Source organism: Sceloporus occidentalis, unplaced genomic scaffold (genome assembly GCF_023333645.1).
Source record: "Sceloporus occidentalis isolate IW3139 unplaced genomic scaffold, rSceOcc1.0.p SCAF_52, whole genome shotgun sequence".
In the NCBI taxonomy this organism is placed as follows: Eukaryota; Metazoa; Chordata; class Lepidosauria; order Squamata; family Phrynosomatidae; genus Sceloporus; species Sceloporus occidentalis.
Window position 1 is genome coordinate 4,265,679 of NW_028317032.1, and position 18,035 is coordinate 4,283,713.

The 18,035-nt window shown below is 37.2% G+C and overlaps 1 protein-coding gene across 1 annotated transcript; it reads right to left on the reverse strand.

Moving 5' to 3' along the window:
* Nucleotides 1–392: 392 nt before the first annotated feature.
* LOC149288349 (tribbles homolog 2) lies at nucleotides 393–11,457 on the reverse strand. Its single transcript, XM_089491901.1, has 3 exons — nucleotides 11,188–11,457; nucleotides 9,538–9,830; nucleotides 393–861 (listed from the first exon to the last, which is right to left on the reverse strand). The coding sequence occupies exons 1-3, from the start codon at nucleotides 11,455–11,457 to the stop codon at nucleotides 393–395; spliced, it is 1,032 nt and encodes a 343-aa protein (XP_089348027.1).
* Between the last annotated feature and the right edge of the window lie 6,578 nt (nucleotides 11,458–18,035).

Here is an 18,035-nt window from a genome sequence, read left to right on the forward strand (position 1 = left end):
TTAAGCCAATTGTACCTTCCCTGAACAATGGCAGAAGTAAAATAGCTAACAGTGCATTGCCAAGATGTGACAGGCAAAATATCTTAAATTTTTTGTATAATAAGAGTGACATAGATGCACCAGAAAGGGGGTACGTGCAGTCTCCTTGGATTCAGATAGGGAATAGCTACAATTGATTCATGCTGATGCTCTCCAAACAAAAAGTGATAGCAGCCTTGATGCTACATGTGTATAGCAGTTCCTTGCAGACGTATCTTCTCAAAATCAAATCCCATAGTAGCATTTATATAGTGCCACATTAGGACAATATAGATTTTCAATAACACGATCAGACAGGACTCCTTCATGTGGCCACATTCTACTCAAGTACCGAAAATAAACTAGTTTTGTGCTCAGTTAAAAAATGGGTCCGTGTCCTCATCCATGTTGACATCAGGCACAAGTTGATCTGATACTTCTTTAGCACCATATCCTGAATTCAACGCATTGAAATCTGTCGTAAACCAAGGGTGGTCCAGAATTTCTTGAGATGTCAGCCTTTCTGATGGTTCTCGGCGAAGAATGCTACGTATGAGGCATTTTGCCTTTGGAGATAATGTCTCTGGAATGCTAAACTGACCACGGCGGATTTTGCTGAACAAAGAACTAGGTTCAATATCATGAAATGGATAACGTCCAACCAACATTGTATATAGCATGACACCTAGACTCCATACATCAGCAGCTTTTCCAGAGTAGCTGCCATTTGTGTTCAAGATTTCTGGACTTACATACGCAGGGCATCCATGCTTGTCAGAGAGGGAGTCATCGCTACCAGCTAAAACATAGGCATCTTCCAAGCTCTCCAGTTTGACTTTAGTCCTGAAACACATAGCAAAAAAAAAAATAAAAAAAAGAAAAAAAATCATTTGTCTGAAATTTAAATACATTCATTGATGGATTACATGCTGGTTCTTCATCTAAAACAAGGGACATCTGGATGCAACTGTGTAAACCAAAATATCAGTCACCCACTTATTACTTAAATATTCTTAAACAGGCAAACATCAGATCACTTTTTTTTTTCTGCTGCTATGACAACGCCTTTCAATATTAATCAAAGTGTAACGCGTAAAATGAGACCATAAATAATTGAACAGTGACAATGTATAACCAACATAAAATCCGACATAGTTGAGCAATTATTTCAGGGCAGGGCTTTCTACTCTAAGGCAATATTCGGTTAAAACCTGTTATATTGAGAAGAATAGATAGAATGTGCCTTTAGGATTTGTCTTCAACAAAAGAAAAATGGTTGTCATTACAAACTTTGGTATCTAGGGTCAAAGAATTGTATTCCTTGAAATGGTCTGTTAAATAATAATAGGTAGACCTTAACTGCAAATGGTACAGGAAAATATTGTCAGTAGCCATGTAGAGCTATGAGTAAGCCCTCACTGGCATTCTTACTGTGGAATAAAACATCTTTGTGCGCCCCCCAAAAAAACCCTACACTTGGGTTACTATAAAGAATTTTGCTCTTCAGAAGACATGCAAATCTTGTTTAATGATACATTACCACAAATCAAATTATAGAAGCCACACAGATGCAAAGAGCACAGTTTTGGCTGTGGGATTCCCATTAGAGAGTCTTCTGGCCCATTGGCTACACAACAAATGCTTTGGCACGTTGACGGGACAAGGGTATTACATGAAACACCAGTAACACAACATTAAGATTAGCTAAGTGTAACACCTGTGGAATATGACCCATCTGTCATACCGCACAGTCATGGCATCAACACCACATTCTAACCCAATACACCGGGAAATAATTTGGCTATAATGAAACAAAGCTGAAATTATATTTTCTATATTTCTTAAACCATTCCCCAAGAAACTGCGTTACTTAAAGTAAGCAACAGGCAGACCAGATAGGCCAAACGGTTCTTATCTGCCGTTAGATTCTATATTTCTTAATCAGTTTAGTTATTATACGTTTTCCGTCATGTTTCAGACAATAAAAAATCAATACCATTTCTGATTAGTTTGTGTTTCTGTTCTGAAGTCAGAAACATTTAAAAAGAGGAAGCAATCGAGGCTGTGAATGCTTTCCCATTAGCGGAGAACGAAACCACAAAAGTAATCAGAGGCCGTCATGCCATTGAAAACAGGAAATGTATCTCTGTATCCTTGGAAACAGACAGGGAACCCCCTTCAGGACAAAAGGCACTTTAATGTGAGCTCAATCACGGCATTCAACATTCTATACCCTTCTGTACAGCAAACAGGGATCACCTGATCAATTAGACTGCTAGAAAACCCATTTCACAGATCAACACATCTGTTTACATCATTCATATCATCACCCAGCTCACTACGACCGAGCTTTCTGCAAAGCCATTGTTGTTTAGTAATTAAATAGATTTAGGATAGGTGTGGATGAAATAAATCAATGGCCTCACTTAGCTAAGAAGACTTTGCTGGAAAATCCGGGGGAAATTAAAATAGAAACGCGAAAGGCATCTTGATAAGAGAAAAATCGGAGCAGAATTACCGCTCATGGATTTCCCTGCCCGTTTCTATGGAAACAGAGACGTCGATGCCGTCTCCGAAAATTACAGATGTACTTCAGTGGTTTCCCCTTACCAGTAATGGAAAAATTTCGCATTCAGCTCAATCTCTAAAGAGGCCCTGAATGCGTTGGCCTTATAGTTCTTGAAAGGAAAATCAAAAGTACGGGTCAAATGTTCTTTATGGGGGGGTGGTAAGACGAGCAACAACGATAAGAAATATTTTTTCCAACGACCTTTACAATGCATGTTCTAATTATATAAATCTTTACACAATGCTAGAGCTTTTGAATATGTTAAGCTAACCGATCAATAAGATGTATATTTAGACCTGAACATATAAACAGAAATAATCACATTTTCTTTTTTTCAGAACCCCGACGAGTACAAAATGGATAACTGGAAATTAATGCTGTATTTTGTAAGTGGTAATGAGCCATTTTTTTATGGTAGGAATTAACATTTTAAAATTAAACTGGAATGAGGTCAAAAGGCTACTTTCCCTGGATTTTCTTCCACCCTAGGCAAGCCAAGTCTCTCGCATTCTGTCTAATACCGGCTTCTTAACATGAGATTAAATCCGGTAGAGGAGCCCCCTTACCAAACCCAGAGCCTCAAGCTGCACCCTTCATCACCTGCATGATAGAAAGAACATTCGACAGAGGATAAGAACCATTTGGCCCATTCAGTCTGTGTGCGCGTTTCCCGATGTAAAGGCTCAGACCTTAATCAATACTCGGTCTGGTTTTAGAATTCCTTTAAATCTATCCCTGCCCGGCCCATGTTATGCATACTTTGTATGGAATGGTCACAATCATTTACTACAAAAGAGCAAAATTGTAAATAAAACATATTAAATCGGATACGCTCATGAAACGTGAACCATAAATCATTTGTCATTAACTCCTGTACAAATTAAATGGGTTTAAAAAAAAAAAAATAAATAAAAAATAAAAAAAAAAAAAAAAAAAAAAAAAAAAAGGCACCTTGAACTCAATACAAAAGGGCCACACAACAGACTGTGACGCTAATCTATCTATGTTCCAAAGGGTATATGTAAAGAATACGAATATATGAACAGGCCTATAGGTTTTGTTAATCCTCTCAGCAGTATTTTAACTCTTTCACAGTAGGTGGGAAAGACCATGATTATAGCATACAAGGTTCTACATACATGAGCAGGTCCATTTTCATGTTCCACAGCAACCGATAAAAAGTGTTATCGCAGTAAACTGGAAATAAGGCTCACATTATAGCCACTGCATTCGTGGGAGGTAGTTTGAATTAACAGACTTGTTTACCCAACCACTGTGTAAATATACTTGTATGCCACATGCGCTGCCTTTGTACTAGAGATTATGTGTATATAATCAATTCATGCATGCAGCAGTTTACCAAACAGACAGGGCAAACATAAGGTGTGCGTCTATTTCTCAGCTGTGCATTACCAAAGCTCATATGAACAAAACAAAACAAAAAAATTATATATATATATATATTTATTTATAGGTTTCCCTGGGTAAAGCGTCAGCTGTTCCTAAGGCTGACTGACTTTTGCGTAATTTTTTTTTTCCTCTCTGAATCATATGTCTCAAAAGCACATAGGTGACAAAAACAAAACAACTGTAGAATTATCTTACTTTTCGTAAAGAGTTAAAAAAAATTTCCATGCAAAAAAAAAAGTGCAAGCGTTTTGTCAAAGTGGAACAGCACCTTTAAAGCCTATAAAAATAAAATATAAGATACCTTTAATTAGTGATAGAACAAGTTTTACATTTTTATGTGTGAGTAACCTTTAACAACTTGAAATTTTATTTGCGTTTAGGTTTTGGTACTTGCAGTTATAGTGAAAACAAAAATGTTAGGAGAGACATGATGATTTTGTAATTTTGGCAAGGAAAATATTGTTATAAAAAAGCAACAGGTTGCCTGAGTTTGATTGTATAATAGCACTACTTTGACAATGGCAATAGGTATAAAAAAAACAAAAAAAAAAAAAATGTATTCTAATTAGTGTAAAAAAAAAAATAAAAAAAAAAGGAAAAAAGGAACCTAGCCAATACTTCGTTTATTTTTTTTGGTTTTTTTTTTTTTTAGAACAATAAAAGTGAAAAACAAAAAAAAACAAAAAACACATGCACTTACAGCTGTGGTGGCTACAAAAAATGTCGGCTCCTAGCATATCCTAAGCTTTGTTTGCTTTATGGAAAACTAAATACCCATTGCAGGATAGAGCCTGACATTTCTACGGGGACTGAGGAATCTCCGCTGAAATTGGGATATCGTTAATATAGAATTTCAAATACATAAATTTGATTGCGCAATAATAAAGTTGGTTTTCTAGTTCACATTACAGATGTTACTGTAAACGCTAGTTGCCTCAAGTATATCGTCTTGAAACCAGCTCCAGGCTGTCGGCCTTCTCATTCTTTAACGTCCAGTGCAGAAGGAACCAGCAATTCCATGCTAGACAAGAAGAAAATATGTCCGACTAAAGTCATGTGCCAGCCTGAACGACAAAAAGAGCAAAGGGGACAGAGGACGGGCTTGAACTTTTGCTACGTCGAGAAGTGACAAAATGCTGAGCAACAGTCAGATTTACACATTACTCATTTAGGAATGTGCCGATGTGACAGAAGCCACCATATCCTCCATTCTCTGCCAAAGGCCTTTCCCAACACAAGCCTTGTTTACTCAGAGGCCGACATTGCAGTTTGAACTGCAGTTTCAATAAAAATCAAAACGCAGCTCTTGGTAACTTGTGTAACCGCTGATCGTAACTGAAGAATGCACCGTAATCAAGATCAAGGCTTTGGAAACTATTATGTAATAACGTTACTGAAACATTCATGTTTCGGGATGGAAAACACCCTTTCCCATACCCTTTTCCCAATTTCGCAAGTCTATATAATATTATGTATATATATTAGTAGTTTGGTCCAGTATGAAAAGCGGCAAGGAATGGTCCAATCGGTAGGAACACAGTCTTATCACCATAGTATCCAATCAAGATGGATTCCATAATCTAAAACTAGAGGGTCGGAGGCTCAGGTGCAATGTAAGGAAGTTTTACTTTACAGAGAGTAGTAGGTTAATGGAACAGGTCTCCGAGCAGAAGTAAGAGGGAATTTAAACATGTATGGGATAGGCGTAAAGGTAAGGACTGATTTAAGGTCCGAGTCTTTCCATCAGTAAAAACAGGCAGACTAGATGGGCCATATAGTTTTATTATAAATATACATATTTTCAAAGGCATTAAGTGTACATTCTCAAATGTCTCCTCTGGAAACCCATAAATTCTGACTAAAGGATATCACGGCAAGAGTAAATTTAATTCAGCTGACACAGGCATGAACCGTTCTAATTTATGTTTTATTATAAGTGATTGATTAGACATTCCAAAATGGATATACCTTGCATTAAATTTATTTTGTATTACATATCATCCAAACAGTTGGAGTGTCCACCCTATAGCCCTATAGAAGGGTTGCCCAAGGATCAGTTTTAGAATTACAAATCAGTGAAACAGTTTGCCTTATTCCTGTTAAGGCCTTTCATAGGGGTATATAGTCTTATCCTACTGTTTAAAACCCAACTTAAAATGTATTTAAATTAATAAATACATTCGACTAACCCTAATAGTATCAGAGGCGTCTAGACCAGTCTGTTAACAGAAGGAAGTTGGCTTCAATATGATGTGATGTCTGCAAGGACAAATTTTTATCTTGTCTCCAGCGTTATAAACAAATGAGGTTCACATATGGCAACAACATTCACTGGCCACCCACATACTGTCAAGGGCAACCAAATTTGGAAAGGCCCTATTAGATATGTTTGTACACAAAGCCAATGCTTACACATTGAGGAAGGAGCGTGAAAAGCTCTTTTCCTTAGAATGTAAGACAAACAATGCTCTCATTTGAAAAGCCTAAAAAAAAATAGATTTGTTCCTTGTACGTTTGACACGACATCATTTTGCATGCAACCCAGATTACATTATATTCTTTTCTAAACCTGATTAACAATTTCCTCAAGCTCTGTTTGCACTCAATTCATTTTGACCGAGGTCAACGGGGTTACCGGTATTATTAGTAAATCAGCTGACTGCCATAAATGACACAAGGAAAAATGCCATTAACAAAAAAAAGATAAAACCCAGAAAACTCATTCACCTCTCTCGCCAGCGCGTGATTCCAAACCATGCTCAATAAAATGCACAAGGTTGCTACAATGTGACACCGTACAATACTGGGTTGGTTAATCATTTGACTAGGTTTCCAAAATACGCTGATAATGCATTCCTTTAATGTGTTTTTGTTTCCTTCTTCTAGATCAACAGCAGGTTTGGACCTAATAGATCTGGGGTTTTTTCCCACCCAATCTCTAATCAATGCTTGTTAGGAACCATGTACTATATAAGCCAAGATTGTTGGACGACATCTCCTAACTCTTTGGTTAGGAGATGTAACTGTATGAGAATAAGCAAATTGTGGGACCACCTATGAACTAATTACTACACACAAAGAAGAAAAAAAAATAAAAAAAAAAATCAGAACAAATGTTTTATCTAAACCCTGTAATTGTAATCCACACATATATGTAATGTATTAATCTTCCTAGAAAGCAGTTAAATGCTAAACATTCCAGAGACTCCAGCCTCACCAGTTTCCCCTGCAATGTAACTCAAGCCACAAGAATGCTGTGTGGAACTGGATCCATTTTCAGACTACACTAATCTATTTTATTCTAGAAAGCAACTGTTATTCCCACAAAGCTCTCCACGACACAAGTTTTAAAAAGAAGCAAAACTCAGAGGGTTAAAACCTTGTGTTGTACGACTGGAGTGCAACCACATCATAAATGGTACTATAAGAGGCACATGATGTGGTTCAACGTGACCATATAGGGATAACTACAAATTTAAAATAAACATTATGCACTTTAGATGACAGAATGAAAGACAGACCGAGTTACTGTTCCGGGTGCTAGAAAACAAAGATTTCTGTAACAATAGCTATAGCTGATGGAAACTAGGCCCTTGAAAGAATGATGTATGCCCCTAGGTGTTAACTGAATTTGTCTTACTTTAAAGAGTAAGTCACTGTTACATATACAGATTTAGCATTACTAAAATTAACCATATTCATGTAGTTTATCATCAATGCAATTCCATTGATTCATGTTTAACCCCAAGGACTATTTTACCTTTGTTAAACTGGGTTCAATGACATTTGAGGATCATTGAACTTTACATAGCTTATGTATTGTGTTAAAAAAAAAACAAACACACCCAAACGTCACTTATTTCTTCAGTCCTACAACAGGGTCCAGCTGCTCCATCCTATTACAAAGAGTCCTGTAGACCAAGGACGATAACGGTATTATTGTATAGGATTCATAAAAACGAGGTCAACCCAAGAGTCTAATGTTTAGTAGAGGATCTTAAGACCTCATCTATCAAAACACAAGTTTTAACTCGTCATTTATAATAAAAAAAAAAAAAAAAAAAAAAACATAAGATGAGCAAGCTATTTTCTCCTATACTAATAGAACTTTTTTTTAATAATGGCTTGTGGTCTATAAAGACCTTTAGCTGTAAGATAAACATAACCATAAAGCATATGGTATCATCTAGAAGGATATTGGAGCGATCGGTTCTTCCAGCCAACGTGACGATGATACAGATAACACTTTATGTGATTCTCTGTGTAGATTAATAAACCACTGAGACAGGTCTATTGTTCTAATAAATAAGACAACTGATCATAATCTACCTCAATATTCCAGAATGCCCCGTGAAGGCAGGACAATAAAAAAAGATTGTCGGTTAAATAAACAAGATATCCACGTCATATTCTTAGCGCTATTCAGACACGGCAATGAAATAGTAATCTGAGTTGGGTTTATGTTTTGTTACACATCCATGTCTTATTAACCAGCCTTGACGCAAGTACAGCGATCATTCCATAACCCCAAAACTATCCTGTGATTTTTTTTTTTGATTTTTTTTTTTTATTAAACTGCATTTCTTTCTTGAAATTTGTTGGATGGATATACGATCATATAATCCTAGTAGTTAAATAATATCTAGGGACACGGACAGCCAAATCAAATTCATTACCAAGCTAGAAAAGGACACTGATTCTAGTATTCTGTCCAGACTGGCTAGATTGGAAAAAATATAGATATTAATCTAAACCCTTTGCAAAAGCCAACTGAACTTATTATCCAGCTGACATCATATTTTGCTGGTATTGCACTTTTTTCAGTATAGAATAACCTAGATTTTGATTAATTTAGTACGCTGCATTCCACACATTCTACACATCAGAGACCATGCTCCTTCCCTCCCTCGCCTACGTAAAAAAATCTCAGACATGGTTCCTGCAGGCGAACGGCAAGAACTGAAATACTTGCAAAATATTGCATGTGCTTCTCAGCCCAGGGCAGATCGATATGCTGTAAACAGATCACAAATGTGTTCTAAACCAAAACGACTGCAACAACTGTGCTTATTTCTAAAATGTATCAATTCGTATTATCAGTTTTATTTTTTACATGAATAAACCAAATTTTTAAAACAAGACCCATTAGCTGCAGACTTAATCAACAATGGAAAATCATTGGGATTTTCTTGTGTAAACTTTTACTTAATCCTATGCAATCCGTAAACAAAAAAAATAAAAAATACCCAAACGTTACTCAATTTGTCACCGTGAAATCCTGAAACCATGTATGTTTACTACACATTTTTTTGTTTTTTCTTACATGCGGACAATGGAGTTTAAAGGAAATGCAACAAACTATATTGAGAATGGACAGACCGATACAGACAGTGACGTACAGCTTTACATATAGAAAAATAAAAAATAAATTATTAATCTTGAATATACGAGCCAAAAGAAAAAGTAGCCGTTATACGTTTTAATCATCTCCTGAAAGTTATTTATTTTTTAACAATATGAGAAATGAAACATGGGCTTACCGGTCCTCGTCGTTAAAGACAAATTTCCGTAGTTTAAGGTCCCTCAGTACCACTCCGCCATCGTGACAGTGTGCTACAGCCGATACTATTTGATAAAAAAGCTTAGCGGCCTCTTCTTCTTTAAGCTTCTTGCAGGTACGAACAAAAGAATGCATGTCCCCATGGCTCTTCTCAAAGAACACGTAAGCTTTAGTCTCTCCAAGAATGATCTCTGTTATTTGGTTAATGTTGCTGTGTATAGGTAGACAAAAACAGGGTGCTAACGACTCCTGATAGCAGCGAATATCAAAAACCTAAATAAACAAAAACAAATAAGCAATTCAAAAAAAAAAAAAGTTAATAAAAGTGAACCGTCGTTATCAGCTATAAGTCAGCAATGTGGAACACATAGGAATCATCTAGCCTAGAACAAAGGACATATGGGTATAGAAAGACTACAGCTATTAAGCATGACTGTATGAAGAACAATAACCCTTAGAGTGCCAGGTGTGCGTTACATAGTTCTAAATAATTAAAAATGCATTTATGAGATAAAAAAAAAAAAAAAAAAAAAATGGAGAATAATCCTTTACACAAATAAATGATATAACTTGTGGAATTAAGCACATTTTCCTCTCCCCTGAGCTTTCTAATCTGTATTAAATCATAAAAAAAAGTGGGGGGAAAATAGTTTTATCCGGAACGTAATGTACTCAATCACAACGTGCTGTTAAATAATGTAAAATTGTATTAATGGCAAAGAAACACATGGCTTCTAAAATTAGTATTTTATTTTTTTTTTTAAATCTACCCTTGCTTATGCAATTTTGGGTCTGGATCTCCTAAACTGGTTTCTCACTTTTATAAATATGCAAGAGATAGGCACTTAAAAACACAGTAATGTATGATTGGCAACTGTGATTAACATCAGGTTCACCCTATAAATACAATTAAAATGCTACATAAAGTATTCCATTGAAATGTAAGTGAAGGGTTTGGCATATCTGTATCCACTGGGAATCATTTAGCCATGTAGACTTTTTTTTTCGCAATTACATCATTCCTGTTCCATTGTTTATGAATGAATTGGAGGAGACCAGACTACATGATTTCCACAAGATGCCTTTTGTTGCCTGATGAATAATTAAATACAAAAAAAAAAACCTTAAGATGAATGGAAACCCAAAACTTAGCCATTTAATAATAGAGAGATAATATCTTGTAGATCACCCATCTGGCAATCAAAGTGTTTATGTGCATAACAAACAAAATGTGTTACAAATATAACAGAGTAATAATGGATGAATGAACATTAAAAAGCAAAGTGAGGCCATTGATCCTGCTCTGCAAACAATGGCTCTTTATGTCTACAGGATCTGTATTTGAAGCACAAGGTATTTTCTACAAAAAAAGGAGGCTGTGTGTCCAGGTTAGGAGACCAGCCAAGGTGGAGATCAAAGCAGCGTCCCCTATTTTTATCTTTGTAACAACTAAAAAAGGTTCCCTGCACACCTGCAACCTCTTATTTTCTAGGTAGAGCCTACTAGAGTATGAGATATTGTCTCAACCTTTAGACACAGGTTATTCAAAGAGCTGCTGCCCATCCACCACTACAGATGGTGTCTACAGCTCTTGAGTGTGTAGAATACATAGAACATGCATTGTATATACCTTGCACAGGAACTCCTCTGCACTATGCAGATGTACAGCTCGAAAAACGTGATCTCCCTCCAAAGGCTCCAACAATAAGTATTTTCCAATGCAGGAAACGCAATGCGACGAGCTTGGAGTCTCTGGAGGACTTGGAGAACCAAGATTAGGGCTGAAGCTCTGACTTGGTTCTGTACACCTTATGGATGATAACTCTTCAAAATCCTGGGTTTTGTTCCTCGATCTCCCATACCTTGTGATTGTGATAGGGTTCGACCTTTGTATGTTCATGAGTATGGGAGTGCAACCAAAGCCCAGGCTGAGAGGACAAGGCCAGCAGACAGACAGGTTTTTGTGCTTCTTTAAAGGTTCCAATAGCCAACAGAAAATACTCGTGTATCAACAAAAAAATTATAATAAATGTCCAAAAAGAAATATCAGGCGGAAGGATTGAAGTTCAAGGCCAGCTTCACAAAAGGTGAAGATTTGGCAAAAAGCTATAGGCTAAGGCTTGCGAATTCTGCATGTGCGAGTAGAACGTTTGAGACAACTTGGGTAAACAATAGCGTTCTAGAACGCTGGGATAAACTTGGCAAACAATAGATGACCTGGACGCTCGATCCAGATCTTGTGCAAACCAATGGATTTGAAGAAAAATAAATTCAGATCTTCTTACGAATATCTCCTCTGGGTTTACTAATACTTAAAAAAATATTTTGAATAGCAAGAAAAAAAAATAATGATATTCTTCACAAATGTCAGATTTCACTTGATTGTAAACGCTGCTCCTTCGGTGGTTATTTAATGCCGGGTTCTCTGCGACTTTTACTGTAAGAATAACAAAAAGTTGTCTTGGTATTAACTGTAGATGGCGTCTTAAGCTTTTCCAAAGGAGTAGGAGAAATTCAAAAGCAGGGATCTCCTATATGCTGCACAGTTCTAGTTAAAGGAACATAGAAAAAATATATATGTCTATTTATATACCGGTCTAAGCAGTTAACACGTCTTGCACCAAGGAGGGCGAACAAAAGCAACGTGCACGATTGAGATGAGCAGCTTTGGGTCTAATCACATCGTAAAGTTCAATCAAGGACAGCAGATCAATGGTCTCCAAGACACGATGTGATGCTGTGTGTTCTGGAACCGTTCATGAAAACTCCACAGAAGACAAAACACTTAAAATGCACAGGGTGAGCGATCGCAGCTTCCTAGAGGGTTCTTTGTGTCTGGGATTTGAGATGATTGCCTTGCAAAAAAAAAAAAGAGCGTCTCTTTCCTTTTTTTTTTTCTCTCCCCCAAAAATGCAATAAAATATCTCTCTATATAAGAAGGAATGTGATCTTGCAGAGGTAGTAGGGAAAGGAAGAAAGAAAAATAAAAGGGATGGCTCTGGCCGATCCCTTTTTTAGCAAGACATCATCTTCCTCGGTGCTGTACTTACGTGGCTGGGAATCTCTCCCCTGTGCATGAGTTAGCGTGTGCGTCTCTTACACTGACCCACCACTCAATGTCAGCGCCGGTTCTCGGTGCACAAGCACTGCTGGGCCAAGCAGCCAATCGGAAGAAGCCTTACCCACTTTCTCAGTGAAAATAGAGCCCTGATAAGCTAAGAAAGCCGTCACTCCAATATGGAGCCGCCCACCCGCCGAAGCCTGGCAGAGCGCGTTCTCTAACCTGCTCATTCTGCTTTTGTGCTTCGCGTCGAGTGTGAACGTTAGTTGGGGGGGTGAGAGAAAAGGGGACATTAATGTGTCCGGTGTCGTCCTGGCGGTGGATGGGGTCGTTATATAATAAGATAGGCTTTCCAGGAAAATTTAAAAGAAATGTATTTTTTGTTAAAATTTTTAGCGTTAACACAGGAAGTGGAGGAAGCATTAGAGAGGGACACACGCATAATGCAATAACTCGCAATGGACACGTGCTCGAGACTAGCAAGACAAACACCTTAATAATAACAGGTCTCAGGGTGGGTGCTTGCAGCCTGAGAGACATTGGATTTTTGACACATTATATATATTTATGTTTTATATATGCATTTTTTTTATTTTTTAGGAGGGGGAATGATAACCCTTGATTCAGCGAGATGGCGGCTATGGTTACGAGAAGCATATCTGTAATAGCACATTTTTCTCATGTAGGTATATGCATGAGCGGCTGCATGGTCTGATTATGTATAGTAATACAAATAATGACCTGCTTGTGCAACAAAGTCCTTTTCACCATAGACTTTCATTAGTGTCAGAGTGGGTGATTGAGACCGAGCCATTCTATTGGCAGTATGATAAGGGGTCAGGGGGTTTGTTTAATAGGTTGGGCTAATATATTGACGTCATACAGGGGACTTTTATGCAACTGCTTTTCTACTGTTGTGACAACACGTATGACTGTTTGTCTGACTCCCTTTAAGAGACACGGGCATAACCAACATGGTTCATGGATGAAGGACAAATATTGCTGGGAACCTTCTAAAAGAGCCGACTCTGAGACTTGTCAAAAAGTAACCCTTTAAAAGTCCAGCACAAGGATTCTGTTAATGGTGCAACAATATTCTAATAATTCCCTATTCAAATCACAGGGGGAAATGATGTTCTGAATAAAAGGGACAGTCTAATGTCACTGACACCCTCTCTAAAAAAGAATTGCTATTCTTACCGTGGGAAATAGTTGGGGGGTAGGGAAAGGGGCAAATGCATATGGGGGATTGCGCAGTTTGCATTTGCAAAATGGACAACACAAACATTTAAAGGGACAACGCACCTATTATATACATTAAAGTGCATATGATGGCTGGATGGAGTGCTCCTTGAAAATGCCTGTGTTTAGGTAGGGCTTAAAGTAATCATATTCCAGTTTGGAAAGCATGCGATTTAGGGTGCTCAAATGTTATTACTTCAAAGTGTAATATGAAGAACTCTCCAGACCTTTTGACCCTGAGAATCTGCCAGTTTACGCTGAGACTGGTGTGAAAACTTTCCCTAGTACTTGGACGTTATGTTTGAACCACACAGAGGAAATGGTTTCTTTATGAAAAGGCCTGTAATCAACTGAATTTTAAACAGTATTTTAAAATGATTTTCTTCTGTATGTAAAGTACTGTATATGATATATATTAAAATATTTCTCATTATATGAGAAATACTTTCTGGATAAAAATAAGGCTGCCTGGAAGGTATTGGAATATAGTAACAGGCGTGACAGGGAGCCTGGCTATTGATGTGTTAAACCAATCCACAGAAAAGTATAGAAAGACATAAATTATTATAACAAAAGGTAGCAGACTGGATTTTCCACCTCAGTTGTTTACCACAAAAAGGTTTAAATACCACATTATCATATGCGTGTTTTCTAAAACAGAAATGAAACGTAATAACTGCTCAATGTGCATTTCTTTATCACCGTAGAAATAATATTGTTTAATCATTGGATTTTGCTGTTTCTTTGTGATGGGTCTGAGTCTGATTTTGATGTATATTTTTTTATTTACTCAGTTTATATTACAACCCACGAAAAACAATTTAGAAAGACATAGAGGTGCAATATTAAAAAAAGCAATAAAGGCTAAAAGAATATATCAGTTCGATCCATGACCTATAATCCCATACCTATGTACTGTTAAGAAGAAAAAAAATCTTTTTTTTTACGCTCAGTACCCTGCAAGAAATGTCAAGAATATATTCATTGTTCTATGAAGGTTAGGCATACAATGCTTGGACCAGGAGAGCTACAATGAAGATTTGCTCATGTGGACATAATACATTGTTGCTAAAGTCCAAAACATCAGTAATATTAAAACTAGCTTAGCAGATACACTTCTTAATACATTGTGGAACTGGTACAGTGCATGCAAGATTTATGTGGATTGTGACATGTACAGGGCTGTGAAAATGTACCTTTCCAGATTTCTTCTGTTAGCTTATTTTTAACATCAAACTAATTTTGATATAAGACAATGTAAGTAAACAAAAAAGAATTCACTTATTGATTGTGAATATTAAATTAAATCCTATATCACCCATGTGAAAAAGTAATTGCTCCCCCTAACCTCATAACTGGTTATTGGTGGCAACAACTGCAATCAAATGTTTGTGATAACTAACAATGAGCGGAGACACTCCTATTATTATTATCTTTTATTTATATAGTGCCAACAATTCATGCAGCGCTTAATACAATACATATATTGAAGGGGTCCGACAAGACAAGAATTGACAGACTAAGACAAACCAATACATTAGGTGGAGAGAGCCCTGCTCGCAAGCTTACAATCTTCTTGGCAGAATTTTTGAGCATGAACTGTTATTTAAGGTCATGCCACAACATTTCAATCAGATTCAAGTCAGGACTTTGACTCAATTCTCAATCAGTTTCAAGTCAGCACATTGTCCTGATATATAACCCAACTGCGCTTGAGCTTTAGGTCACAAACTGATGGTCAAATTCTTCTTCAGGTTTTCTGGTAGAGAGTAGAGTTCATGGTTCTGTCAATTATTGCAAGTCGCCCAGGTCCTGAAGCAGCATAGCAGCCCAGACCATCCCACTACCACCACCATGTTTGGTTGTTGGTATGATGTTCTAATTGCGTAATGCTGTGTAAGCTTTTATGCCAGATGTAACAGGACACATGCCTTCTAAAAAATCTTTTATGGGTGCCATTTTTGCATACTCTATTTCTTATTGTGGAACTGACCTTAACTGTGGCAAGTAAGGCTTGCAATTCTTTACATATTAGTGTTAATTTTTTTGTGATCTCCCGTATAAATTGTCGATGCGCTCTTTGAGGAATTTAGTAGGTTGGCCACTCCTGGGAAGTTTCTCCACAGTTCCGAGTTTTCTCTATTTGTAGATAATGGCTCTCAACGTAGTTCACTGGAGCCTCAGAGCCTTAGAAGTGGCTTTTGTAACCCTTTCCATACTGATAGATGTCAACAACTTTGTTTCTCACCATTAAAGGAAAAATCATTTAAAAACTGCATTTTGTCACTCAGGTTATCTTTGTCTAATATAAAAATTTGATGATCTGAAACATGTCTTGTGAAATGTGACAAATGTGCAAAAATAGAAGAAATAAGGAAGGGCTAAATACTTTTTTACAGCACGGTATGTGGTCACATGAAAATTGAGGAAGGGCCCAAGGTACAGGAAATGATTGGCAAGGAAGGGTAATTGCCCCGTGGTGTTACACTCATTTTACTATGATAACCTTTTAAACTTTTTTATTGTTGAGCTTGATGGTTTGAATAGCACCAAATAGCAATCATACAGTTTTTGGAGATAATGGGGTCGTGCCATGCCACTCTTTGTAGTCCTCACTTAGTAACCATAAGTTCCATGTTCTGGAATATAGTTGAAATGTGTTATGTGGATAGATCATTGGATCCATGATTCTATGTTCCTCTAAGATTGCAAGAATCTCCACTTTGGGGTGTATCTTGCTATAGCTAACCTAGTTACTAAAAGCATATGTATTAAGATCAACTTCTTGGCTTTGGGTGCAAAGTTACATAGTTATACTCTTGAGTATATTGGAGCCTTTATTTCTTCTAAGACACGTTTGAATTAATAACATGTACCTTTTGTAAATACTTATTAACTATTGACACTTTACATCACTTTACATTACATTCAGAATTTTCGAGAGTGCCCCTCTCAAAAGGTGATAAATCATTGTCAGGCATGCTTGGGTGATATATTAGGAATTAACAATTCTAGGGCCACCAGAGGAGTGACTTTTTCTATTTTTAATCAACATATCCCAAACTTTTTTTTTTTTTTAGTGGTGGTCTATCCATTTTTGGTAGCCAAAGACATCTCACCCAACCATGACAGTTCACATTTTCTCCACTTAACCAAGTCTTCTCTCTATTTGGCCCATGCTGAGTAATAGTGTAATTTAAATACCTTATTGGAATTTGTCGGTATGTTAATTCCAAGATACACTAGGAAATCCCGAAGCCATTCAGATATTGAGAGATTCTTTCTCAGATAGGATTAGACTAAGGACTTGAGTTTTGCTTAAACTTCATTTATTGTTGGAAACTTCGGTAATCTTCAAAAAGTTTCCACAGAGACAGGAGTGAAGACTGGTATTTTTAAAATGGTCTGGAAATACGCCTAATTTAATTTCTTTGCCATCAGGTGTTGTGAAACCTGTTATGCCTGTGTGATATCTAATGCTGCTGCCGATGGTTCTAGCCTAAACAGAGGGAAGACCCATTTCCCTATTGAATGTAGATGTCAAGCTATATGCAAAGGTTTTAGCAAATAGATGAGCCCATATACACTCACTGGCCACTTTATTAGGTACACCTTGCTAGTACTTGGTTAGACCCCCTTTTGCCTTCAGAACTGCCTTCATTCTTTGTGGCATACTTTCTACAAGGTGCTGGAAACATTCCCCAGAGAGTTTTGTCCATATGGACATGATGGCATCAAGCACTTGCTGCAGATTTGTCGGTTGCACATCCATGATGCAAATCTCCCGTTCCACCACATCCCAAAGTTGCTCTATTGAATTGAGATCTGGTGACTGTGGAGGTCATTGGAGTTCAGTGAACTCATTGCCATGCTCAAGAAACCAGTTTGAGATGATGCTAGCTTTGTGACATGGTGCATTATCCTGCTGTAAGTAGCCATCAGAAGATAAAGAGATGACATGGTCAGCAACATTACTTAAGAAGGTTGTCACGTGTAAGCGATGCTCAATTGGTACCAATGGGCCCAAAGTGTGCCACAAAAATGTCCCCCACACCAGTTAACCATCACCACCACCAGCCTGAACCGTTGATACAAGACAGCATGGATCCATGCTTTCATGTTGTTTACACCAAAGTCTGACCCTGCCATCTGAATGTTGCAGCTGGAATCGAGAC

Coding starts and splice junctions, on each gene's coding strand:
- LOC149288349 (XM_089491901.1), bottom strand. CDS start 11,457: ATGAACATACAAAGGTCGAACCCTATCACAATCACAAGGTATGGGAGA. Junction 9,831..11,187: donor CAGAGGAGTTCCTGTGCAAG/GTATATACAATG, acceptor TTGTTTATTTAG/GTTTTTGATATTCGCTGCTA. Junction 862..9,537: donor GTCTTTAACGACGAGGACCG/GTAAGCCCATGT, acceptor TATGTGTTTCAG/GACTAAAGTCAAACTGGAGA.